Here is a 27,049-nt window from a genome sequence, read left to right on the forward strand (position 1 = left end):
TTAGTGCCTCATAAAGCAGCAAGAGCTCACTGGTGCTTGGGGATATCTTGCTGTCCATAGGACTGTGCTTCAGTCCCACTGAATTTTTATCAGCATTCTCAATTTCCAGTTTGATAAAGAAAAGCACAGATCTGCCAAATCCTCCCTCTTACAAGACCACGATTGTTGAGTTTCAGTTTAAACAAAGTGATCAGCACTAAAACAATTTACCATCAAATACGATACAGGCAAGGCATGCACTCATCAAGAGATCAAGTGTATCCCACCACGTGCAATTAAAAGTAACCAACTTCTTAAAAAGTACATTAAAAACAAGAAAATATGTATGTGCCACCAATTCAGATGAATTTTTAACGTGGTATGAAAGAATTAGAGCTCGTTTAATTTGTACAAATAAATTTCTGAACTGTAACAAAGAAAAAGTCCATATGAAAGGGTATACAAGCGCATCTTTTGAAATGAGTTACACAAAACTGCAAACTACAATGGATGTAATTTCCATTTTGAGATTTTAAGTTAAAGACTTTGTAACATTTTTTAACAATTCCTATGGATTGCCTTACTACTGACTGCTTGCATTTTTCCCCCTCTTCTATAGCAGAGTCAACATAGTTGAGGTTTTTTTGTTTGTTCGCATGCTTATATGAGCTTCAGTGGTATTGGCAAGAATATTCTCAGTAGTGGAAACATACTTCTTCAGCAACAGTTCACTTGTGTGTAAGCTCCATAAAAAATAATGAAATAACATTGCAAACAGTTTTTAAATGAGATTCTGAAGCACATGGCATGGATAGCACAGTATAAATGCACTGAGGAGGCCTTCGTCCAAGCTGCCATACAATTCTCTTAAGCCTAACTTCCTAGTTTTTTCTTACTACAGTCCCCCAAAATAGGACTACTTCTTCAAAGTCAGAGTTCAGAGTGGCTTTGCACAGAACAGGTCCACTGCACAGGTCTTGGGCTCACTCCTCTAAGTAACAGCTTAACATCCACCTGGGAAATGTTTTTACACATTCTGCATAAAATGACCACTGCAATGCAAAATTCATACCAAAACATAGGAAAAAACTGATAGCCAAAGCAGCTCCACTAACTACTCTCCTAAAAAGTAACACTACACACTTCCAGTTTTCTTCCCTGAAAAAGGTTGCTTATGTTCACAATCCTGTATTTTCTTTTGCTTTCAAGACATAACTATTTGTTTTCCTTTAGAATAACAACTGTCTGGATCACAGTGTCAAGCCAAATTTCAGCAATTCTGCTAGTCTGCTGTAGTTACACACAGATCACAAAGCGGGTTATAGAGCAAAAGAACATTGATGAACTCATAGCAAAGACAGAACAAGTTATGTTCATACACTCAAAGATCTGCCAAAAAAATAAACTATTAAAACTTTTGCTTTGACACAGCTTTACATCAATGTTTGTCACTTCTCTTCAGGAATTTCAAGATTTGCCAGCCTTTGGTGTGAATAGTACAAAGGACTGAAAGAAGTGTTGGAGTCTGTACCAAATCTATCCTCCTCTCAGCCCACTATGTTAAGTTACCACATACCAACTGCTCTTCGATGATGGCACACATGCAGGCACTCCTGCAGCAACACAAGCCAACCTCCTTCTCTTTCATATGAAGGTGTGGTGGCAAGGAAGAGAGGGGTGGGTCCTAGAGGTAGGAGAGCAAAACAGAAAAGGGAGGTAATTCGTTTGAGGAAGACACGCTTAGTAGAGAATGAGGAGGAATTCACAGTACAGTCTTTAGAATGAGAGGATGCCGGAAGAAAAGCAAATTTTTGTTTTAAAAAAAATTGAGAGCCTGTCTTAAAACATTGCTTGAGAGTCTGCTTCAACTACCACAAAAAACAGTACTGGAAAACTGCAATAGTTTTCTCATAGACTGCTAAGAAGCAGAAAGCATAGAGAGGATTTCCTGGTTTCTTATTCTGACACCCACTGTGAATTCTGGCAATGTTTCGTTTCTGTGCATCCAGTAATTAGCAACTGAGGCAGGGTAGTCTGAAGCATCCAAGCTGAATTTTCTGCAGTAGACAAACATGAAAGCATGAAACAGAAAAAGAAGGTTACAGGGAAAAAAAATTACACTGATGAGCAATTCAAAAAACATTTTCTTAGAGCAAAGAAGGAACTCCCAAACACAGATGACTCCCTTACAGCATGAATTAACTCTACTGTTGGCAGTGACAAAAGTACAAACAGTAAAGATTTACTTAAATAAATTCACTTTGTGATTACAAAAAAACCAATGTAATTTTCCTCTATTAATTAATTTCCTTAGGATTCATACCTAGTGAAATACAGATGTAGCAACACTGGAGTGATGAACACCTTGCAACATTCTCCTAGCTTTAAGATGACATGCAGTATACTTGCAGCTTTCTTCTTCACACACGAAACAAGCTTCTTCACAGGCAACCATTGTTTGCACTAAACTAAGTTCATCAGGTAAAAAATAAATGCGGCATAGAAGTTACCTTTCTAGCTGCCAACACACAAGAATGATACATAAACCAATGAAATATTTAAAACACAGCACACTGTATTACACATATAATTCATTTTTCATTTCAAGTTTATTAAAACTTTAGCAGTACAAATGATCCAGGTTTTAGATTATCAAAAGACCAAACTGAAGTCCACATCTTAAAAAAGGCGTTCCCCAAAATGTCTCTAAAACTTTGAGACAATGGAAACATTAAGTCCACGAACTCATCCGTGCCTGTCGTCATCTGTTCCAGGACTTGTTTCATGATCAGACTTTTTATCCTTACTAGGGGCATGATCTCTTTCCTGACTCTTCGATTTTTGGTTTATTTCTTTTTCTGCTGAGGAACTGGTCTTTTCCTTTTCTTTACTGCTGCGTGAATATGATTTTTTTGATTCTCTCTCCTTGCTACTTGGTCTCTTTTTTGAGTCTGGACTTCTATCCTGATCTCTACTAGACTTCTTATCTTTACTGGATTCAGGACTGCTACTTTCACGGCTTTTTGAACGTCTCTTCCTTTGGCTTTCAGTATCATTCCTCTTATATGAGCTTCTACTTTCTCTATTTGAATACCTCTCTCTGTTTCTGCTTTGACTTTCTTCCCTCTCTGAGCTCCTTGAGTCTCTCCTCCTCCTATTTTCTCTTCCTCTGTATTTATCTGGTGTACCTCTCCTTTCTCTGCTTCTTGATCTTCCTCTTCTTCTTGTTTCTCTATCTCTATTCCTTGAATAGTCTTTACTTCTACTACGATCTCTGTCTCTGCTTCTCGATCTTCCTCTCCTACCCCTATCTCGGCTTTTGCTTCGATCCCTTGTTCTACTGCTGGAACTATGTTTTCTTCTAGCATGCTCACGCTCTCTGCTTCTTGACTTACGTTTCTCCCTGTCTTTACTCTTCCTATGGTCTTGTTCATTACTTCTTGAGCCTGCTCTTTTACTTCTCTCCTTGCTCCTACTTCTTTCTTTATCTCTCCCTCTAGAATCATAGCGCTTTTCTTTTTCTCTACCTTTCTCATGGTCTCTCTCTTTGCTTCGTGATCTTACTCTCTTTTCATCATGTCTACTGTGCTTAGAGTCTCTTTCTTTACTTTTTGATTTCTCTCGGCTTTTACTATGGCTTCTAGATTTAGCTCTTTTCTTGGCCTTGCTTTTGTTATGCTTGTCATCTTTTTCTGAATTCCTTCTTGTCTCCCTGTCTTTACTGCTGGATTTGTGATCTTTTTTCTTCTCTTTTTCCCCTCTTCTGCTTGGACTTTCAGAAACTTGTCTGTGGTCTGATGTTTTTCTCTCTTTTCCTCTTCCCGGACTTTTTTGATTATCTTTCTTGTTTTCATTTATTTCACTCCTTGGAGAGAGAAAGATATGATTTTTTAAATATTTTGAATCCCCTGCACTCTGAAATATTAAGTCAGAAGTAAGACAGCTTCACAATTAAAACTTCAATTACATTAGATCATCTATATTAATAGCTATACATTTGTAGTAGCATGATTAAAATCAGACACAGTTAAGTAATGGGATAACCAAGTCAGCGACCTGTTTTTTTCAAAGTAACTGTAATCAAGAATCTAAGACGACAGGTATTACTTTTCATATACACAAAAAACTTCAATGCATATACTCCAGAAAGAAATCTTACTTGTCCCCTTTTATCCATCTTTCTCCACTAGACACTCTCATTCTTTGAGCTCTTTGCATTTCTTGCCTCCAATGTGGAGGAGTTTCACTGCGTCGAAATCGATCTCTTGACCTGGATCTGGAAGGTGTCCGGTAACGCTTGAAGGGAAAAGGAGAAAATAGGGTGTAAGTTTGAATTGCACATGCTGTGATAGCTATGCAAAATTTTTATCCTTGGCGGTTGATTGTACCCACCATGACACTTCACGTGCATATACCAAGTTTACACTGACAAGTTATTAACTTACTGAAAAATATATTTGACATTCAGCTAAAGCAGGAATACAAAATGTCTGATCAAATAACTATTTTTAAAGTAACTTTATTTCAGGACTTTTGTACTCTGCTGAGAGGTCTTCTCCTGTTGCTTTTAATTAGCACAATTGCAACTCACTTTTCTAACAATGAAAATTCCTCTGAGGTTTGACAAGCAACATGAAAACAATACTGCACACGTTTTCTTGTAAGGTTTTTACTAAGAAATTGAGGGATAGAGACTTCCATTACTAAAAGCATTTGCTACAAGCAGTGCATAGCATATGGCTTCACAAAATCAGAAGACCCAATCTGACAGCTCCCCCCAGCCAAAAAGAGAAGTCTTCCCCGCATTCCTGGTGCTCATGTCGTACTGGTTCTGGTGGTCACAAATTCACAGAATACTGCAGCAACACAAAGAAAGCATTTTTTTGTGTGTCCCCCCCCAAATAAACTCAGTGTGCAAACAGGAAATTAATTTAATTTTTCTTGTCTTCCTTCAAACCTCAGTCCCCAAATCAATTATGATGCACCATAAATCCTGCCTTTTTTTTTTTTTTTTTAAATCAACCATCCTAATGAAAATGATTAGTAACACCAGCAGTAGGACTCTGCTACCACCTTGGTTATTTTGGGGAACAGATTGTAAACATTTTACCCTTGGTCCTCTTCCTTTTATCTTCCTTCCAGATCTGGTCACTAACAGCCTCCTCTGGTATGTTGACTGTGAATTTGATAGATTACTAAAAATAAATTTAAAAAAAGTGATATTGTTTATAACATCAAAGAAAGAAGCAAAAATAAAAGCAATTTTAAAACCTCGTCAGAAACTAAATGAAATGAAAACACACACTTCTTTTTTCTTGTCAGTGCAGACAGTAACAACCACACAGTAAAAACTTCAGATTTTGTGACCACAAAATATTTCACAAGATTTCCAGGTTTTTCCATTTTTGAGAGAAGAATAAATTATAGATTCAGACTGGACAGTTCCAATAAATTCTAAATGAAACTGCAATGCATTTTACTTTTTTTCTTTAATCAGTCACTTTAAATTTTTCATTCACTAAAAGATTAAGCCTTTGCTCTAGGACAAAGACAACAGTTGCCAATAAACTGAAAAACACATTTTTCATCCAGCAGTGCTCAACATATGGAGCTGTTTAATAGGGAAAGGACTCACTGAACATTAGAGTCCCAAAACAGTAATATGACCATACTACTGTCAGCGCGTAGTCAGACTTAAAACAGATACATTACCTTTCTCTTTCCTTCTCTCTGCTTTTCCTCTCTTTTTCTTTCTCATCTACTTTAGGAGGACTTTTCCTCATCAGGAACCGGTTTTCAGGTACAGGAGGAATTTCTTCAGGACGGACAGTAGATAATGGCTGTGCTTCAGGGTTTTCATCTTCACTTTCACTGGATGAGCTTTATTATTTTATAAAAAAATATTTATACTTGAAGTGAGTGATTTGGATGAGAGAAGACCTTTCAATCTATTTAAGTAATTCAGAAATTCTCTTAATTCAATACAAAATGATACCACAAGAAACTCAGGAAACAGAGGTATTTCAGAAGCAACTTTTTTTTCCCTATGATACCTTTGCTCCAAAATGTACAACTGCAGTAGATTTCCGACCAACATATTTTATCTATGAATTCCAATAGTGCAACACTGAACATACATTTACTCTCTATTTAGACACAGCTTTTTTTCGTTTTTAAATTATTTTATTTTAAAAACACTATCAGGGGAGTCAAATTCAGATTTTACCCTAGCATATGTAACTGGCTACAAACTATTGTAACTCCAAGCAGTTTGTATTAACAAACTTGTGTGAAATAGGCTTAGTCCCACAGAAACAATGTTTAGGCAGCATTGCCCTAAGTGAACATTTCTTACATCTTACTGCTAGCTTAGAAAAATGTGACTTGCACTGACACAACTTGTATCTCATATGGAACTATAAGCAAAATTATTGCATTAGAAATAACACTTTCAAGAAGCAAGAGTGCTTTTTGAGTTTTATTATCTTCCAGTGAAACTGTAAGACTTTTGGCATATCAGTCAGAAATAATGTTGTTAAGTATGTTAATTTATTAATTTTTTGTTTAGCTTTGCTTTTATTCCTGGGTACTACATTCTCGTAGGTCCCACTGCATATAATTTAAACTGAATTGCACAAAAGTGAATTTAGGGAAACAAATTATCACCACCCATTTCAAACCAAGCACTCCTTCAACTTTTCAAGCCAAATATACATAAGTCCTAGTCCATTCCTTCACTCCTTTATGAGCTGCAGCAAGTATGCACTGGATACTGTCCTTTGCCATCACATCAGAAAAATTTAAGCTTGTATATTGAAACTGATTATCTCCCAAACTTCAAAATACCTGCTTCACTAGTTGTGTAGTTATAGGACAAGAAAATGGTACTGTATGGTGTACATGTAACAAAACAAAACATCACAAAATTAACCTTTTCTTGCTTTTCTTTCGCTTTTTCTTTTCTTTCTTATGTTTCTTGGAATTTTTCTTGTGTTTCTTTTTTCGTTTTTTAGATTTTTCTTCTGAAGCACTCTCAGAATCCGATGATGAATCAGAAGATGATTCTGAATCACTTGAACTTTCTGAGTCACTGGATGAGGAAGATGACTTGTGTCTTTTCTTTTCTTCTTTCTTGGCTTTAAGTCAGAATGACAAAGACATATTTTAGTATCAAACACTTTTAAATAAATCTCAGAAAAAACAACTTATCTAGTATCTGCCTGAGCTTCTTATAATTGTGTCATGAGACTACTTCATCAAAGTACTTAAGAACAAACTGAAATTTTGGAGAAAACACTGTTTCTCCCAAGTACGATAAAGGATATGTCTAGAATTATATAAGAAATTTCCAATATTTTGTTTTAAATGAAGCTCCAAAGTATCAAATTTATACTGTCAAGAACTTGTAGAACTGTGTAAATTTTCAGATTATGTTTTATACAACATAAGCTACATATGAAGAATTATTTAAAATTTATTTAGGAATTATTTATAAAAAAAATAAATTTATTTGGCTTCAGGTTTAACCTGACTTCATATTAAAATCTATTCAAATCACAAACAAGAGCAGTTTTGAAAAAGAAAATAAGTAGCACAGACTAAACTGGTTACTCATTGCATTTTGCTTGGAGGGAAGATTCAAATAACCAACCTTCCTGCTAAGTGAAACCATGCTCAGAGAACAGTCGGTAATCCTCCAGCTCATCATGTGTTGTTTGGGTTTTTGTTTGTTTTGGATTTTTTTTTTGTTTTTAACAGAAAGATACATATAACTTACTAACCACCTAGTATGAAAAGGAACCCTGCTAAAAGAGCAGACTAGTCCTTGATTACATATTTCACGATTTCTTGTGTGGCTGCTAGAGCTTCAAATCAACAATTTACTGGCAATCTGCTATTAGTCTGACAGGAAATAATCCAAGAACACATACACCTTTTTATGCCCTTTAACTAATGTGAGACGTACTTAAACTATTAAAAGTGATGGAAGTATTTTATTTCAGAGTCATGCTAATTTAAAAAAAAAAAACCAACCACAATTAAAAATGTACCATGGAAACTTCACTAAAGGAGGTCTAGGCTTCTGAGTTATGACACTTCAGGTAGATCAGTTAAATGGTATTAATACTCTTCAAATGGGTTATGAAATTCATATCAGGCTATTGTCCAGAAAATTAAAAGCTCTATGCAGAAAATCCAGAAGATCACACTGGTTGTCATCTGACTGTTGTAGCTGGCTTTTCTAATTAGCATCAATTATTATTTTACTTTGCCATTACAAATTGCAAAGATAGCCCATCATTCACTACACAACACAGACAGAAGAAACAGAACCTTCACCATTAAACAGAAGAAAAATATACCAAAAATAAATACTGATGTCCAAACAGCCTCATCACAGCAAACAATCCATATTTTAGGAGAACGCCTGTTAAGACCTTAGAACAGGCTTCAGATCAGACACAAAAAAATTTTAGAATTGCGTGAGGATCCTAGCTGAAAGTATTAGCCTGTTTTGCAAACCCTTTAATAGCTTGCTCTATCCAAAGAGTTCATGGTTTACAGAGATATTATCTGACCTACATCAACATACAAGCAGTTTAAATGCAACCTCCCACCCCCTACTCTTCTGCACAAAACAGGTAAGGGAAAACATTAGGCACCAAAGACGGGATTATTGACTAAGCAGCCTGTCTGCATCTGAAAACTATTCAGACACAGAGAACACAATGTTTTCCAATATCAGAAAACATAAAAATGTCTCCCTGAATAGCCTAAGTTTTTTTTCTTTTCTATTAAAGATGGGAGAAATTCAGTTGTTCAGCTTAGCTAAGCATTTCTTCTATTGCCTTCCACTTGTGCCCAACAAGATGATACAATTTGTACTTGGCTATTGTGTATCAGTCATTATTATAAAATAATTAAGGCAAATAATTAGACTAACTCATTTTAAAAAAACAAACAGACGCAAAGATATGTTATGATAACTTTCCTATTAGATGATTTTTGTCCTTGGTCTACAGAAAGAAAGTCCTTTGGGGTATTACAGTAACTCAAGTGTCAGAAAATACAAGATTTCAAGAAATTCAAAGAATTACAGGTTATTAACCAGCTTTTAACTTATTAACAGCCTTGATTTTGTACATATGGATAGGAAGAAAAATTCCACTTCAGAATTCCCTGCTAGCAATCTCTGATCATATACCACACTTATAGGCATCCAGAAAAAAAGTTCAAGTGGCAGCAGTACTAAATACTAAAAAGTATCTATTAACAGCTATTCAACTTCTACCATGCACTTACTGGGAAAAGAAATTCTTTTAATTCTCTGTAAATAGATTAGAGACATAAAGGGGGGGCAGGGAAGGTGATACTCATATAGAGAACTTGAGGCAAACACTTCTATTAAGAGTAGCTCTGGTAACAACTCTTCTGAAAACACCAGTGGCTATTTAATGGAACAGTGTATCAATTTTTGGAATTGCCAATATTAGATGCTCCAACTGTTTAGCGGGTAATACTGAGTTGACTGACTCCTTAGAGTTAGCAGTAGGCATCTGTAACTACAATCATGTGAGCTCAATGTGGAAATTCTCAAATTCAACACTAACTTGATCTCATTTTTGCAAACTGCATGATGGGAGGTAGCAGATTTTCAAGGATGACCAAAAGCAAAAAAAAAAAAACTTACATAAAACTCCTTGCTAAACTGGTCACAGAAGAGAATAAAAATGAGTCTTGGGGATGATGAGTTCTAGTATAAAACTTAGGAATGTATTATTTGTAATAATAAGCTAGTACTTTCTACCAAATTAACAGGAAAATAAATTCTCATTTGGGCTAGAATGATAAAAATCAGTGAGGACAGATCATAGTTGCCCAAAACATATTCCTGGTTGCACTTCAGGCAGCTTCTTTGTGACAGACGATATGTTGTGGGAACTTCAAACTGCCTCTTGGAAATTGGACATAGCTGGATATGCTTTAGAGTAGCAAAGTTAAGCGTGGATGTATCATACCAACTGCAGAGACAGGCAGTTACGGCTCCCTAAAGGAGAAGAGAGTCAGCATTTCTCAGAAAAGCAACAGCTAAGCTCTCATTCGTAGCATCATCTCTTGCTATTAACTTTTGTTCTGTATATAGTTATTGAATGCAAACCAGTGAAATCTCAAATATATGAAGTCGTCCTATTTTACTTCCATCTATCCATCTTCTTGGCTACCATGTCTTGCCCGGAAGACCTTCAGGCTGTAGACTGTGATGCATTGAAGTTCTAGATCTATCAGCAGCCTTCAGTATTGTTCCAATGGTTTCACAACAATATCCATAATGACAGCTAAGGCAGTACTGCCCTTTACCTTCAGCAAAGTATTAGCTGGTATCATTAGATCATCTATGTAAGCCATCACCTCTTTTGTAGCAATCCAGTATCCTACTCTGTCAGGTCTCCCATTCAGAATGCAGATATATACAGTGGTGAAAAATTTCCTCTTCACAGTGATGCAGAACACTTGCTTACCAAAGAACTGGCTGAGATAAAAGATCTGGATGTCAGCAAGATAGCTGGGGCTTTATTCAGGTAACAGTGGATCCGATAGATGGTGCAGAAAAACCTCAGCAGAAACAACTAAGTACGGCATCTTGGCTTCTCTTTTTGTGGTCATACTCTTTATGGATACATTTGTCTCCTCCTAATGTTACCAAATCCCCACAATGGTACAGTGGATGAAATTTAATCCCATTGCACTAAATTGCATTCATTTTTCAGATTAGCATCACAGACACAAGTCATACCTGTATGACTTCTACGGTGACTTTTTTCATGGTGTTTTCTATGTGTTTATTCACAAACCTCATTTGATACAGAATAATGAAAGCCTGACAACCAACTGAAACACAACCTCTGTACTTCATAGATTACATTAGTCCTCTGGTCATTTCTGGGTGCAGTATAAACTAGCAAGTTGTCTTGTCTAAGACAGCCTGCAGATTGAAATCAGTTGGTTCTCATCAGATGTTTTTAGAGCTTCTTGCATAATGCTTCCAGAAGACAGGTGTCTCATAACATTTTTTTACTTCCTTTGTTGGTCCAGACCAAGATACCTGGTCTCTTTTCTCAAAATTTTGCTCCATGCCCTTATTAAAGCACTATATTTAATAAAAAGTCTCTGTAATATTTTATATCAGTTTTAGATTGTCTAAATATACATACATTCACAGAGCCTAACAAGTACATATTTATAAAAGAAAACAGAACAGTTTCCAAATTAATTTCAATCAAAGGAGCCTGGTGTCATACAGGTCTGGTGACACCCAAACAAAAAGAGGAATCTCACCTGAACTCTAAATACCATAAACACAAAAAGTTCTAAAAAAGTTAACTAAATGCTAAGTCCCGAGACACTTTCAAATGCTTCTTATCTATTCAACACTTGGTCTTGGCCCATTCAAAAAACCCACTATATTGCACTACACTGTTTCCTACATGCCTCCAGGCAAAAAAAGATGTCTCCAAGCTCAATTTCAGAAATGTCTGAATAAGGCATCAATAAATGCAGTTATTGCCTGTATTTTTTTATTCCTGCATCTGTTTTAAGTGTATCAAAAACTATCTGTGACAGTTTTATCTCCATTCTTGTAACAAGTTTAGGTATGTGAGATGGGTTGACCCTGGCTGAACGCCAGGTGCCCACCAAAGCCATTCTATCACTCCCCCATCCTCAGCTGGACAGGGGAGAGAAAAATATAACAAAAAGCTTGTGGGTCAAGATAAGGACAGGAGAGATCATTCACTAATTACCATCATGGGCAAACCAGACTCCATTTGGGAAAACTAACTCAATTTATTACAAATCAACCAGAGCAAGGTAATGAGAAATAAAACAAAATCTCAGAACACCTTCCCACCACCCCTCCCTTCTTCCCCGGCACAACTTCACTCCCAGATTTCACCACCAAGACCCCCCAGCGGCACAGGGGGACAGGGATGGGGTTTATGGTCATCCCACGTTATTTTCTGCTGCTTCACCTCCTCAGGGCGAGGGCTCATCACACTCTTCCCCTGCTCCAGCGTGGGGTCCCACCCACGGGAGACAGTCCTCCACAAACTCCTTCAACGTGGGCCATTCCCACAGGCTGCAGTTCTTCACTAACTGCTCCAGCATGGGTCTATTCCACGGCGTGCAGTCCTTCAGGAGCACACTGGTCCAGCGTGAGTCCTCCACGGGGTCACAAGTCCTGCCAGAAAACCTGCTCCGTGGGCTCCTCTCTCCACAGATCCACAGGTCCTGCCAGGAACCTGCTCCAGCGCGGGGTTCCCACGGGGTCACAGCCTCCTTCGGGAACCCACCTGCTCCGGCGTGGGGTCCTCCATGGGCTGCATGTGGATATCTGCTCCACTGTGGACCTCCCTGGACTGCAGGGGGACAGCCTGCCTCACCAGGGTCTTCACCACGGGCTGCAGGGGAATCTTCGCTCCGGCGCCTGGAGCATCTCCTCCCCCTCCTTCTTCACTGACCTTGGTGTCCACAGGCTTGTTTCTCTTACATGTTCTCACTCCTCACTCTGGCAGCTGTTTCTCCCTGTCCCAACTTTTTTCCCTTCTTAAAAGTGTTATCACTGTCACTGATGGGCTCAGCCTTGGCTGGCGGCAGGTCCGTCAGAGCCGGCTGGTATGGGCTCGCTCTCTCTCGAACACAGGGGAAGCTTCCAGCAGCTTCTTACAGAAGCCACCCCTGTAAGCGCCCCCCTCCCCTGCTACCAAAACCTTGCCACACAAAACAAATACAGTATGTTATAGTTACTACTTTAAAATGAGTAAGTAACAGAAATGGAGGCGAGTTAGTGAGCAACAACTTCAACAAACATAACGTGATTCTTAACATGCAGCAAATAACATCAATGGCAGATGTATTTGGGAAATCATGTGGCAGGCAGGGAGTGAAACAACAAGGGGAAAAAACCAACCAACCAAAAAAAACCCCACAACCAAAAATCCCAGAACTGTATACACAGCAGAGACAGAATATCTGGCAAGAGGTTTTGGATATACTTTCTGGTGACATCTAACTATCTCTGTCCAGCAGCAAATGCTATTTTGAATACTGAACCAACCTGGTGCTGGCCAATTACAGATCACAACAACAAATGAAACCAATCCTGCAGCATGAAGGTCAGTGAGAAAGAAACAGACTTCTATTTACAGTCCAACTGTTCCAGCTTATTATCTTCAGGATCAGGTTTCAACTTATGACCACATCTTAAATAGATACATCACTTCCTACTCCATTCACTTTGACCTATAGTATTTGCCAGACTTTGTGAATTACATGATCATGCCGCATGGTGCCAAGCAGTCTCCACATCTCGGCTTGTTATGGACTGTAGCAAGTCTTACGTTAGCCCCATAATATCAGACCCCTGGACCTGAAATGAAGAAATGACCTGGCCAGAAAGCAGTTGGGCTCAGGCCAAAAGTCAGAACAGGTGATCTCATTTTGTAATTCACACCAGTGACACTCAAATGGTTACCTTATATCAAGTCCAATAACCTGTTAGACTACAGCAGTCTCCAAAAAGAAGGTGCCTTTACTTCAGGAAATTTAGACAGAAATTTTCCCTGATAATTTTTTCCAGCATTTAATCACCCTGCTGTTCAGAATATCAGATCTTTTTTTCTATTTTGCACACATCTTGCTTCAATTATTTGCCATGGGTTCCTATTATGTCCTTCACTGGTTGATTAAGGACCCACTGTTTCTTACAATGAAAGTTATACACAGTAATCAAGTCCTCAGAGATACGCATTAGGGAACACTACCATACTTGATTCTTGCTGATCAGATGACATTGTTACCGTGAGAAGTCCTGTATCACAAATGCCTGTGGATATAGATGTTTTTGTAGACAAGCAACCTACCACACAACTGCAACAGCAGAGGAGAGGGGTGGGGGAAGAAGAGGAGAGGAAAAACAAGCCATTTCCAGCTTTGTTTTGAACAGTTTCAGCTAAAGCCAAACCAGTTTATAACTAGTGGCCAGTTCACTAGGAAAAAAAAAAAAAAAAAAATTGGAAAAGTCTGCAGCAACTGATCATAGCAAACAGCTTGTGGAAAGGGAGATAATGATGTGTATTGTAACAAGCTTGCAGAACAAATGAGCATTCTAGGGGTTGAATGAGTAAGGAAGAGGAAAGGGAGGATACACGAATCAAAAGTCCAGGTAAGATATGACTTACCAGAATCACCACTTTCATGAAATATCTATATTTCATAATCTAGAGCAGTCTTAAGATTCCTAAATGTGTAAATTTGTGCTCTCTATCAGTGCTTGATAATTTGTAGATACCTTTTTTCTTTAAAAAAAAAGAAATTTTTGGGACAGAATGACCTAACTACAATTTTGTTCTTTGACGAATTATGAAGGCCTACTCTGCCTTAATTGCAGAAAGCACATTTTTTACAAGCAATGATTCCACAGGAACATCTATACATCAATGAAGATCATGAATCAAGCCTAGCACTGCTCTGTGCAGAATCCCCTAGAAACAATTTTCATGAGAAATCTTCATTAGAGGTTCTTGCTAAAAGCTGCCCAGTGCACAAAGCCATTTAATTTTTTTGGTTTTGAATCAGAATGTCAGTTGTTTACATTTTTTAAAACATCCCAGATACACCTTTAATTAACCAAAGTTATGATCTCAAACAATGCAGCCAGGCTTGTTTACTAGACCCCCTACTGCAAAACTTCGTCAATTGGTATCAAACTCCCATTTGTCTTTAAGAAAATGACTATTATGTTACTTGTTCCATAGTTTTTCTTGAGAATTATAGTCATTTAGCTAGTCCATAATGTCATTCCTTAATACTGGCTTAATACTTAGCTTTCTTCTCTTTTTTTTTTTCCTCCAGCATTCAGGCTTTTCCCTGCAACTTGAAGATTTTCTAAAAATAATACCACTTGCCCAGAGAGATTCTTCTTTTATAATTTAGTACGTCTCATTCATTTTCACTAAATCCTCCAACTTTAAGGAATAAAAAGAAAAGAAAAAAAAACCAACAAAGGAAAAGATGACAAACATTCTCCTTTTCTAGGTGATCACCCTCTCAAATTCCACATGAAACCTTCCGATCTAGGCCTCTGCAATATTATAATTGTGATCACTGTATCATTCAATTCACATAGCATCCAGTTAAGTTAGCTCAGTCAAGTCATCCTACACTCATCCCTAAATAAATCAAATTCTCCTATACAAAGAGATAGATTTGCTTCCTTTATAAAGCACTTCATCTGGATATTCATCATGATATCAAAAAATCTGATTGCCCTTCCTCAACTTTAACCTAAGAGAGAAACATTCATACCAGGGACCTAACATCTACTGTGATTCCTTCCGCTAGTGCCATCTTTGCTTCCCTGCTAAAACCAAGAAGTATCAGCTCTATTTTCATTCAGAAAAGACTTGTCTAATTCCTTCCTTTGTGTTGCATACCAGACAAGCTTATACACTAAATATTTTAGTTTAAGTCTCCCTTGCTATCATAACGTAACTTCCCACAGAAATTCTCCATTACACTTTCCTCACTGGCAACCTCTTTATTCCTTTGTCTTAACAGCAGATTCTTAGAAGTAGTCTCCTCTTGTAACTGCCTCATATTTCACAGTATCAGTTCCCTTTTGCCTCCCATAGTAATGTGCTAAAACCAGTTCCACTGTTAGATGACTCTCTGTTGATGATCTTCCATGACACTGCTCACCTCCCAGAAACTGCTCCTCCCATCTAGATTCCTTGGCGTCTTCATATATTGATGGGTCCAAGGGCCTCTCCTGCTCCACTTGTCAGCTTTGGACTGCAACTTGGCAAATTTCCTTCTGCTGATGTGATGATGAACCATTCCTCCTATCTCCACTGCCTCAGGTCAGCACAGCTCATCAGTGGTTCCATGTTGTGCATTTAGCAAACAGTTCCAGCCATACTATCATCTCTCACAGTACCAGTGGATTTCCCCTTGCAGGTCCTACAGCCAGCCTGCCTTTCCCCTTCAATAGTGGGATCCTCCATGCACCAGGACCTCCATCATGGTCTGTCAGGCAGCACCTTCACCAGGCTGGCTCTGCATTAGTGCCCATTAGGGCGCACGTCTCCCCGCACTCAGCTCTGCCCTCCACCTGCCCGATCCTGGTGCCTAAGGCCTTTTGGTCTCCAAACACTCCTGCTGCCCACCATTATCTAGTACTGTGCCTTATAGTCAGTTGAGTGGGCTATCCCATTGCCCTGGCATCAATTTCCCTCTGTGGCATGCCAGACTAGCTACAGGAAGCAGAGTCTCCAGGACCCCAGCAGTACTGGGGCAAAGAGGTACAAGGACACAGACAAATGGGTAGGACTGGGCAGTCAGATCTTTCCAGAAGCCTGTTCTCTTTTAGAAATTAAACGAAAACAACATTTTGTATTTATTTTATTCACTATTTTGATGACAAGTACTTTAAAGCCCTGCCTAATGGCTTTAAGTCATCAGACTGCTCAGTGACAAAACTTTCATTTAGTCAATTTCAAGTGTTCCAGAGTTGACTAAAAAGGGAGTGTGGCAAACCAAGGAAGACATATATACAGAGTAGGGATCTTGCCCACTAGCTTCACCCATTCTGTATATGTATTGTTTTATTTTCTAATCTACACCACCTGTGCATTTTCTAACAGATATCATGCTCCCGAGTACTGTCCAGAAAAACTAAATTATTTCCTAACATGCAGGGTGACTTATGAGTTAATCTAAGAAGTTCTAGGATCTTTGAGAAGTCAGAAGCCATAACAAAACTTTGCCTGGAATTCTGAGGTATTGAAGAGATCACTTCAGACTCCAAAGTCATTCTGCTAGACACCACAAAAGGTGAACACAGAACTGCATCAAAGAGGAGAGGAAAAACTAAGAAGCTCAAATTTGAATGCCTGTATTTTCCTTAGGCCAAAGAAACCTTTACTCTTGTCTTGTGCTTGAATATTCTTGGTGCAACCGTTCACAATACATATCAGCAGAAGGTGCTATGTATGAATGAAAAAGCATGATCCCTATCATAGTTCCTACTAAACATGCATTCTGGGTTTCCTCTAATAAGATTGTCAAGAATGACAGCAACATCTTAGATTGAGCCTTATTTTTTAAAAGAAGCAGAATCACATCTCCAATACTATGTTCAGCTCTGGAATGGCAGAGCAGGGCATCCCTTCCAGAAAGAAAGGCAGGTTCTGCCATATTCCTGTTTAAGAATATAGTTTATAGTAACTTAGAAGTATATCTGCTAAAGGGCAATTTCAGACTTTTCTACTCTAAGTGCCTGTTCTGAAGATTTACCCAAAAGAAACTTGAGTAAGTTCAATACCTGCAAAAAAAGCAGCAGTTATAAAATAAAGTCAGACTGCCATCAATCTTCTTAACATAGCACTCTACTTTCTATGTGACAAACGCTTGCCAGCCTTGTACTGAAATTTAGCTAGTATAAGGAAATCCAAGACAGGAGAAGCTTTGAAGAAAGCATGTATGATATTTCTTTAACATCTTCTGCATCAAAACCTTTTAAGTTTTTTCGAAGACAAACTGTACTGCAATATTATTCACCTTTTCACCAACTGCCACCACAAGTAAGTTTCTAAACTTTTTTATAAGCAAGCAACAGCGAAGAAAATGAGCAAAATTACCTCATAGTTTGCACCTATGTAAATGTACAGTTCAACTTTACCTTTGGATTTTGGAATTAACTCTCCACAACTCAGTATGCGTACTTCAGCATATGGTTTACTAGATGCATCTGTTTTCTGGTTTTCTATTTCTCTCACAACTTCCTGACCTGAGATGACTTGTCCAAAAACAACATGATGTCTAAGGAATTTAAACAAAAGTAAGAATTCTTAGTACTTAATTTTCTCAAGGCAGCTCCCAAACAAACATAAATAGATAAGAGATATTTACCCATCTAAGTGAGGTGTAGGTTTAGTTGTTCTGTTGTTTCCAGATTTTAATTTAAAGAGAAAAAAAAAAGTCAGTATTAGTGGAAAGCAGTCAGCATTTGAAGCATATCATATACACATAGGAAGGTGAAAGTTATTTTGAGTGAACTAATAAAACTGAACAAAACCAATGCATATTATTCTAAGTTTGTGTGCAGTTAAAAGTATTTATTATTTTATACATTAAACTACCTATTCAATTCATTGCTTTGATTATCACATTTTATTGAACAAAAAAAAGTGCACATAAGTTTTTAGATGGCATCCTCATATAGGATATAGTAAGTGTTCTACTTAATAAATTATATAAATACTACCAGGAACAGGTATAAAAATTAAGGCAACTGTCTCAGAGCACAGAAAACTGCAAATAACCTTCTATACATTAGAAAATAATCAGAAAACAAAGGAACAAAAAATATCCGTAAGTAGAGATTATTTGATATAGAAGTAGAACTGACTTATAATAGCATACTAAGGCATACAGATGTCAGCCATGGCAGAAGTAAAAAACTGGGTTTATAGTAAAGAACAGTCAGAAATCCCCAAGTAAGGGTCTAATGCTAACTGACATCCACAACTCACCATGTTAATTAAGGTCATGAAACATGGGTAGGAGTGATGTATTTCAAGAATGTTTTCTGTAGATAAATTAGATTTAAGAAGAGTCTACTGCAATGTATTTTAAAAAATTAAGTTTTAAATTGTAAATGAGACTGCATTGGAAAGTTATTCTGTGACAAAAAAACCCCTCTGCTACTTTTGAGAATGCCCAGCGCTGTTTTGCTTCCTTCCCAACAACACTTATTAGAAGAAAGCAATAAGAGTTCTACAAGGAACTAAAAGGTTTGCTTTACTGCCCAGGTTAGAACACAGCTACTGAAAACTACCAAAAGCTCTTTTGCATGGTCAATAAGCACTAAACACAAAAGTGATAAAAATAGTCAGGCTCTCTAAACAGTGCATTAGGAAAATGGCTATTTCCATACAACTTTGCGAAAAAACATCAATTCTGGGTTTGCACAGGAGCTAGTCTTCAATACTTAAATGGATTACCTTTACAGCTTACAAATGGCAAACACCACACACATTTCAGGACAGTACAATACTTACATAAAGAACTGTGAACCATTTGTATCTTTCCCTCGATTGGCCATTGAAAGGAGAAATTCTTTGTTGTGCTTTACAGCAAAGCTTTCATCTAAGGAAAGTGTTTTCAGTTACTTTAATTATACCACATATGCTTAGATAAATACTATAATCTAAGTAAACTCATCCTTATTAAATAAATCTGCTAGCCACTTCAGTAAAAATTTGGATTAAAAATGGATTCAAAATAATAGCTATTTTTTAACGTATTATTCCTTCCATTCTAAATAATGCAATTTAGTAAGGAGAAATATGAATTAATGGTTTATAGCCTGAGGAAAAAACCAAAATTTAGTATTCTTGTTCAAGAGATTTGTTTCCGACCAACATTAGCAGAGACCTCATCATTTTAAGTTGTTGCTCTTTCTATTCTCCACATGCTGATCATTGTCCCTTTGGAGCAGAAGTTTTTTAGCTGTGCATTAAGAAACCCCTCATATTTATGCAGTTTTGTTGTTGTATTATTTTTTAATAAACATGGATATCCACTTTGATAGCAATCCCAAACAACTTCTGTTGGTCTGTCAGACACACAGATGAACTTACCAAGCTGGCCATTAAGAAACTAAGTTTAACTCAAATGAATCCTACTTCTGATGTGCAAATCATTGTTAACAGTTCAAACTAAACCCCAATGGAACTGTGAAATGTAATCACTATTCTCCATTTAAGACATCTGTAAGAGACTACCCTGTCTCCCTCCTTTCCCAAAGCAGCATAAAGGCTCTTGGGGGATCCAAACTCTTCAGACAAAGTTTGCTCAGTATTGTTTAGATACAGATGGCAAGAGCAAGCATTATCAAAGAAGAAAAGTATGCTATCTGTAAGGCCATGGTTTCACATCACACTGTGTCACTGGCAGTGAAAGGGACAGGCCCACTTACTCTCCAGACACCTGTAAAATTGCTATCTGGCATAGCATCAAGCGTCAATCTAATCCTACGGTGAGCTGCTTAAGGGATCCACAAAAGCAAAAACTCCCATGAATTCAGTTTCACTGTGGCTGAGCTGAACAGCCAGTTTGCAACTGCCAGAAGTTAGGTAGAGGTTTTGCTCTTTCTTCCATCTCCCCCAGCCATACATTTCCTCAAACCCAGCTACTCATTTGTGTTGGTTCTGATGCTTGCCAAATTATTGAATTGGGTCCACTCGCTAATATGGAAATAAATACATTTTTTTGCTGCAGTAGTCTTTGGGCATTTTAGCAAGCTGAATCAGCTGAAAGTTTGATATGCATGAGTCAGTGCAAGAAAAGACCTCCTCCCTCTTTTGGCAGTTGCAAACTGTTGATTCAACTCAAGGTCTGATTAAAAATTGCAGCCTGGCCTTACTAAAGTAGTGAATAATTCTTTTGATTGTTTGCTGCAAGCTCATACAAGAACCAATATTAAAAGAAAAGTGTCAGGGAGGAGGCAGGAGCACAACCACTCCTGCTGGTGGCAGCTAACCATTACATGGGTTTAGATGTAATACAAAAAACTGCTCCACTACATTCTGGACAAACACAGGCTGAGAAACACACTGGAATGCATAAGAGGTACTTCTTCTGCAACACTGACTGAAGAAAAGCCAGGACTGTGAGAAAACTGATAGCCTCTTTATCATTAATTCCTCTTGAGTTCAGGAAAGCAGGGCTTTCTGCTTTCTTTTAAATAAATATTTATTTATTTATAAGGAAATTGAACCCCAAGGAAAGGGGTCCAGGCAAGAAAACCCGACCCCATGGTGCTTTTCTCCTTTTCACTGGAAGAAAAGACAATCCCCAACTTTTAGCTAGCTGCTTGTTTAAAAACAGTTATAAAAATGTGAATCTGGTAAAATGGACAAGTACAAAGGAGTTTGGTTTTAATTTTTCATTAATTAATTAATTACTTACTTTCATATCTTAAAAGGAAAATAAAATAACCTAAACTGGACTGTCAAAGGCCTCTAAGACCAGACAAAATCTTAACAAAACCAATGGAGTTTAGGTTTAGAGAACAGAGATTACAGAACGTAAAGGTGATTGCTTATAGTAACACCAAAACAGAGCAGACAGAGCAGACTGATAAAACTCTTACCTTCAAAAAAGCCACCATAAATGGATTCTCCTCCCCTGCCATTTCCTTGAAAGAGGAAAAGTGACAGTTACAACTTAAAGTAGTTATTAAGAGTCACATTATGTGGAAGGTGCTTCATAATATGAAATACTGATCCAACTGCATCCAGATCACTGACATTATTCTTCAATATATGTACAGAGGATCAAGACGCATCTTCGTAGTCCCAAAGCAAACTTGGAAAACAAGAAAGTATTCTCCTATAGTCTCCCTTTGTTCTTCATTTCCCAGCAGCAGATATAATATTTTACCCTCACATTGAAACCTTTCAATAGAAAGTACTTGGTACTCCGAGTACTGAGATAACGGAGCAAAAGGTGTGTGTGTGCGTGCACACGTATAAATTTATATGTTTGTATGTAAGTTTTCATGTAACAGTTCTTATGCAGAAAAAAGGGGAAAAAGCAGTGGAATCACAGAATAATTAATATAACTAAACAATTCTACAGAGAACTCCTGCAATATTCTATTACATAAGTATTAAAGTTTTCTTCAAAGATTCACATCATACCTTCACTGAAGTCACCTCCTTGGATCATAAAATCTTTCACAACCCTGTGAAACAGACAACTTTTGTAATGCAATGGCTTTTGGGTGGATTTTCCTGTACCCTTTTCACCTAAAGGAGAAGAGGAAGAACAAAAAATTTACTCTCAGCACCTGTAGAATCCCCACTACAAAAAAAGTGTTATGTAAGCACTTAATCAAAATGATCTACTAAGCTCTGAAAAATTATCTTGTGAGGCAGATCCATACCTGTAATACTAATAAGAAACTAGCATTTAAGAAAGCAGAGCAGAAACTACCTTCTGTCTCTACAGTCATACCAGAAGAACTCCTTACTGACATTAATATACAACTCTGGTCTCTTCCATGCAGATTGACTGAAATTAAACAGACAGTTTAGGTTTAAGATAACTGGCATTTCTCAGAAGCACGCAAGAAACACTCAGATCTTCAGTTACAACACGGCAAGGTTAAGGTACCATAAAAGCTCATAAGAAAAACAAACAAAGAGGCAAGGGGAAGGAGAAGTAATATTGTTCCCTCCCCCACTCATGATTACAACTGCCATCTTCCTCCCTTGCGTCAGCTCAGGTGCTCAAGACCCATAAGCAGACTCTCTGCTTCAGGTACAACACTATCTAATTTCCCTGCTACCCTCAAATTGATAAGGTCTCTGCTGAATTAGCAAGATGAATGGCTCATGGTGGGTCCTGTGAATGGCAGAGCCAACCTCATGGTAACAGTAAGATAATCAGTGGGAGTATGTTGGAAGGAAAAAGATACCTTCCCCTCAATGCTGGCAAACCATTAGACTATCTTCCTATAATCTTATTCTGAGCTATTGAACTGGCAGCTTTTGTTACAGGCAGTTGCCTCTGAACTTACCTGTAACAGACTGGTGCCTCCATATGGAGCTGACTAGCTAAAAAAAAGACTTTTGATAGTAACTTTGATAAATGTGAAGCTGTATCTGTTCCACTAACTTGGCATATGCCTAACATAGGTATGCCAGGAAAACACGGAGCTGTTGATCCCTGTTCTAAAAAGACAGCATATACTTTTCAAAACTGCCTGAAAAAATGAGTAAGGAAAACAAATAAAATCAAAATTTGAATTAACTTGCTGATGATCAATATCATAAACAACCCACCCATATATTTTCCTCACTGTTCTAAAATACGTTAAAGCTGCGAAGCAGTTCAGCATCTGAACTTGATTTTAAATGTCAGCAACTAAGCGTGAACTTAGTAGTACTTGTTCTTGACCTGAAATGCTGTTGAAAGATGTCAAGCCAAAAAATTAAAGCAGTAGAACAGAATAACACCTTTATGCCATAAATCTGACTTTTGGGCAGTTGACAGCAGATCAAGAATGCCATGGTCACATGATAACAAACATACACCTATTAAAAAGAATCATTTTAAGGTTCAGATTTTTAAACAAATTTTGATAATATGATTTTGTGCCCGTAAACCTAATGTCAGATCAGATAATACCTACATTCCTGCAGACATCATGAATGGTGCACTAAGTGTTCTAGCTAACTTGACATGCATGTAATTATGCACCCACACCTGATTCAGATCATATTAGTACTGCTGAGTGCTTCAGTATTAACAGCTACAGAGCCTTGACCTGAAAAACAACAGAGCTGGAAGGAAAGGAAGCAGAAAATGCTGCAGACAGAAAGCATGTGTGGTAACCATGTATTCATAAAATTATTCTTGTGATAATAAATTTAAGTTTTGCTAAACTGTCAGCATTTTCAACAAAAGCATGCAGTCCACAGGACAGTAATTCTGTTTGCAAATGCTTCCAAGAAAGAATCTTCTCAGTATTTTGTTCGAGAAATAATCTGAATTTCAATAGGAATGGAAATCACCAGTCTCCATCAACAAAGGAAAATTAAAATGAAAAAAAAACCCAACCAACCCCAACAAAAAACAAAACCAAACAACCTAAACAACTAATGAATACCCGCAATACCTTTCAAATACCTCAAAAGTATCGTAAGACTGAAAAGTAAGGCTGCATGGTTGACCTCTTATTGGCTACCTTTCAAGACTGGATGATGTTATATAATGTGAACAGTAATATCTATGCTAGTAGCAGAAAATCAGCTTACCGTGTCTGTATTTAAAGTTGATTAGTATATAGTCCCTGCAACATATTAAGCCAAAGCTAAAACTGCTTTGACTCTACATCAGGAGCATACGAGAAATCAGCTAATCTCTAGAGATACCAAGAACCAATGTTTTACATACTTAATTTTATATGTAAGAAAATGTCAGGAAAAATAGCACAGACATCAAACTAGCTAAAATTGTATTACATTAAAAATCATAAACAAAATTAAAGATCTACAAACCTGTGCAAAGGCAACGAAAATTCTCACATGTCTTTGGACACACATCTGAAAACAGTTCAAAGACCACTCTTCCAGCTAGGAAAAAAAGAAACCCATATTTATTATGAAGTTAACTGGTATTTGTATTATTCTTACATATCTTATATTAATATCATGTTACTGAATGGATATTTTAATTTTCTTACCAGGTACATTGTTGATGGCTATGTCAAAAAAGCAACGAGGTCTCTGGACCTTTACTCCCATGGCTTCAAGAGTTTAAATACTGTAAGTAATAAAAAAATTTAGTTTTTCCTTTTGTGTATTGAAACTATGCGTAAGTCAATGTAGAAGATTTTACAATGACAACAAAAACTGCAGAAAAGCAAACCTTCAGAAAAAACAGAGAGCAAACATAAGTATTTTTAAAGGTTCAGAAAATGCTAAGTATTTTAGGTCATTTTCATGTTTTGTAGACCTGAGTGATTTTATTCATGTTTGCTGCAATAGTATTAAATTTAAAATGAGCGCCATAATTCAGATGAGGAAATACAAAAAGAAAAGATACTGTAAGGTATGGGGATAACAAAGTTTGAAGTCGTCTTGCTATCCAGATGGTATAGGTAATCACTTAAAGTTGTCTGCTCCTAGAATTCTATACGCTATGTAAAATTAGCATCAGAGAGGAAAAAAGGAAAAAAAATCAGCTTTGAGACCCAACAACTTGTGCTCTCAAACAGCTTCTTGCAACTTCTTTCAACCATTTAAAAAGACAAATTTGCAGTCTCTGTTAGGCTCACTGTTAGTGGCTGAGGAGGCTGCCATCTCCACATGCCAACCTGCCCCTCTAGTCAGGGTTATCAGCTTCATATCAGGCCTGTTCTCCTCAGTAATATGTCAGTGGCTACAGTCCACAACCCAGTTCAGTTCACCTCAGTTACTATTAATTACCTGGACCATGAACTACAGCTGCTCAAGAAAGAACACACTGCTAGTCTAGGAGCACAGAAAGGTGAACAGCCCAGGATACTGAACTTCTTCAACTGCTGTAGGTAAGTAATAATTGTGCAAGTCAAGTAAGCATACTTTCAGAAATACCAGGACTTTTACCACAAATAAAGAGAATAGTCAAAGAGTGGAAAATAACTTATGATGGTTACAACTTGACAAATCACCAACATATTGTCATGCTAAGACTAAACATTCAATTTCTTAGGAATATATTTCCTGAATTCCTGTCACTGCAGTTATCAGGAGCTGCTCTAATTAGGATCCAAACCATTCTACATGAAAGAAATACAAAGATGTAGCTCTTGCACAATTATTGCCAAGTGAAATGATTTTGGCTTTTTATTGTTTCTTTTCATTTTATGTCATTGCTTATCTCTTCTGAGTCACCATCCCTGGAGGTATTTAAAAGATGTGTAGATACAGTGCCTGGGGACATGGTTTAGTGGTGGACTTCTTACTGTACGTTTATGGTTCGACTCAATGATCTTAAGGGCCTTTTCCAACCTAAATGATTCTATGATTCTTTATCCAGAATTTCAATGCAACTTTTCCCTTATCTTTGAGTATATAAATCCCTTTATCTTTGTGTAACAAGCAATGTCTTAATCCCATTTGCATCTCTGGCCTTTCAACATTATGTACAGTCATGATGTTCTTTTCCTTTTCTGAAGCCCCATCCTCTCTGAATTACTTCAGAGATGGAAAAAAACAATGATGGCAAAAGGACCTGTAAGACTGGAGTACCTTTTCCAGAATTTGGAATATAATCCGTAAATTTTTAGTTCTAATCATTTTTATTGCCCGAAAACACTACTCAAATCTAGCTGACGTACAGCATACATCTCTCCTAGAGCTTCCCTCATAGCTGTGCCACAGAACAGCCTTGAAAAATTCAATTGTCACCATCTGTCACTCTCAGCTTACAAACAAGAGGCTGTAACAAATCAAAAGACAGTAGTGTAATCACGTCAGTCTATATTCTCTCTATTTGCGCTCAGTGTCACTCCTAACGTTTTGCCAAGGTTACACAGTGAAAATCACAAGAACAATGCAGGACTGATTTAAATTAAACACCACTCAGTAGTTTATCATTCATGTGATTTTTAGCATGAGAACTTTGCAAACATGCAAAATCTCACTAGATACCCTCTTAGCTGTATAATGAATACATTAATTCACACAAGCCAAAGACGTGTCAAAAGCAGCAGGCTTGCCTCAGTCTGCTTGCTCCTCTCCTTGAACTACCATTTCTCTTTTATTAGCACAACAAATTTTGAGGCCAGACAGAGAAACAAATGGAGAAAACACCTGTAGCTGAGAACTCTGATGTTGTCAAGTTAGCAGAGGGCTGACCAGCTCACCACACTGCTTCACAAACTCTGGGGCAGTGCAAGGAAGGTAGCAGCGTGGGCAAGGGAAGGGAGATGAGACAGGTGGGAGGTGACAGACTGCCTTCAGAACTGAGACCAGCCCAAAGGACAGCCATCAACTCACACCGTCAGCAGCAGAATAGATTATACAGCTGCAAAGAGAGACAGGGGGATATTTTGTTCTAGGAAACCTCTCAGAATAAATGCTACAATAAATATTGTTTGGTGGTAGCACTGAACTGAGACATCTAAGGACCAGTAGTACCACAACTGGTTGATCCATTGTACCCAAATTTTAAACATTTAGCTGTAGTGCTTGAGTGAGGAAGGATTTAACTCCTGCTTTACAGGCAATTGGCTTGAGAAATGTAGAAGTATGCCTTAACATTTATATGCAATACTTTAGCCAAAATAAATGCAAACTATCTTAACATGTGAAACAATTTTTATTTCTATCATTCATAATGATTAAAGCTAAATTGTAAAATAAATATCAATATACCTACGTCAGTAAATTTTTAACTCTGTTTTGCAGAGAACAGGGTGGGAAAGAGAAGAAAGAAATAAAGAATTCTACCTGAA

At 37.5% G+C, this 27,049-nt stretch overlaps 1 protein-coding gene across 1 annotated transcript in view; it reads right to left on the bottom strand.

The window, feature by feature from the left end:
* Positions 1-2,669: 2,669 nt before the first annotated feature.
* PPIG (peptidylprolyl isomerase G) overlaps positions 2,670-27,049 on the bottom strand; it is a 30,662-nt gene continuing 6,282 nt past the window's right edge. The window contains exons 2-13 of the mRNA XM_049819445.1: positions 24,293-24,372; positions 24,108-24,182; positions 21,744-21,851; positions 21,194-21,238; positions 19,098-19,185; positions 17,947-17,976; positions 17,717-17,856; positions 6,911-7,115; positions 5,692-5,859; positions 5,090-5,174; positions 4,139-4,275; positions 2,670-3,844 (exon numbers count right to left, since the gene is read on the bottom strand). Coding sequence (XP_049675402.1) covers positions 2,725-3,844; positions 4,139-4,275; positions 5,090-5,174; positions 5,692-5,859; positions 6,911-7,115; positions 17,717-17,856; positions 17,947-17,976; positions 19,098-19,185; positions 21,194-21,238; positions 21,744-21,851; positions 24,108-24,182; positions 24,293-24,353 — 2,262 coding nt within the window. The 5' untranslated portion in view covers positions 24,354-24,372 and the 3' untranslated portion in view covers positions 2,670-2,724. The remainder of the gene's footprint in view (positions 3,845-4,138; positions 4,276-5,089; positions 5,175-5,691; positions 5,860-6,910; positions 7,116-17,716; positions 17,857-17,946; positions 17,977-19,097; positions 19,186-21,193; positions 21,239-21,743; positions 21,852-24,107; positions 24,183-24,292; positions 24,373-27,049) is intronic.

Source organism: Accipiter gentilis, chromosome 1, assembly GCF_929443795.1.
Source record: "Accipiter gentilis chromosome 1, bAccGen1.1, whole genome shotgun sequence".
NCBI classification, from domain to species: domain Eukaryota; kingdom Metazoa; phylum Chordata; class Aves; order Accipitriformes; family Accipitridae; genus Astur; species Astur gentilis.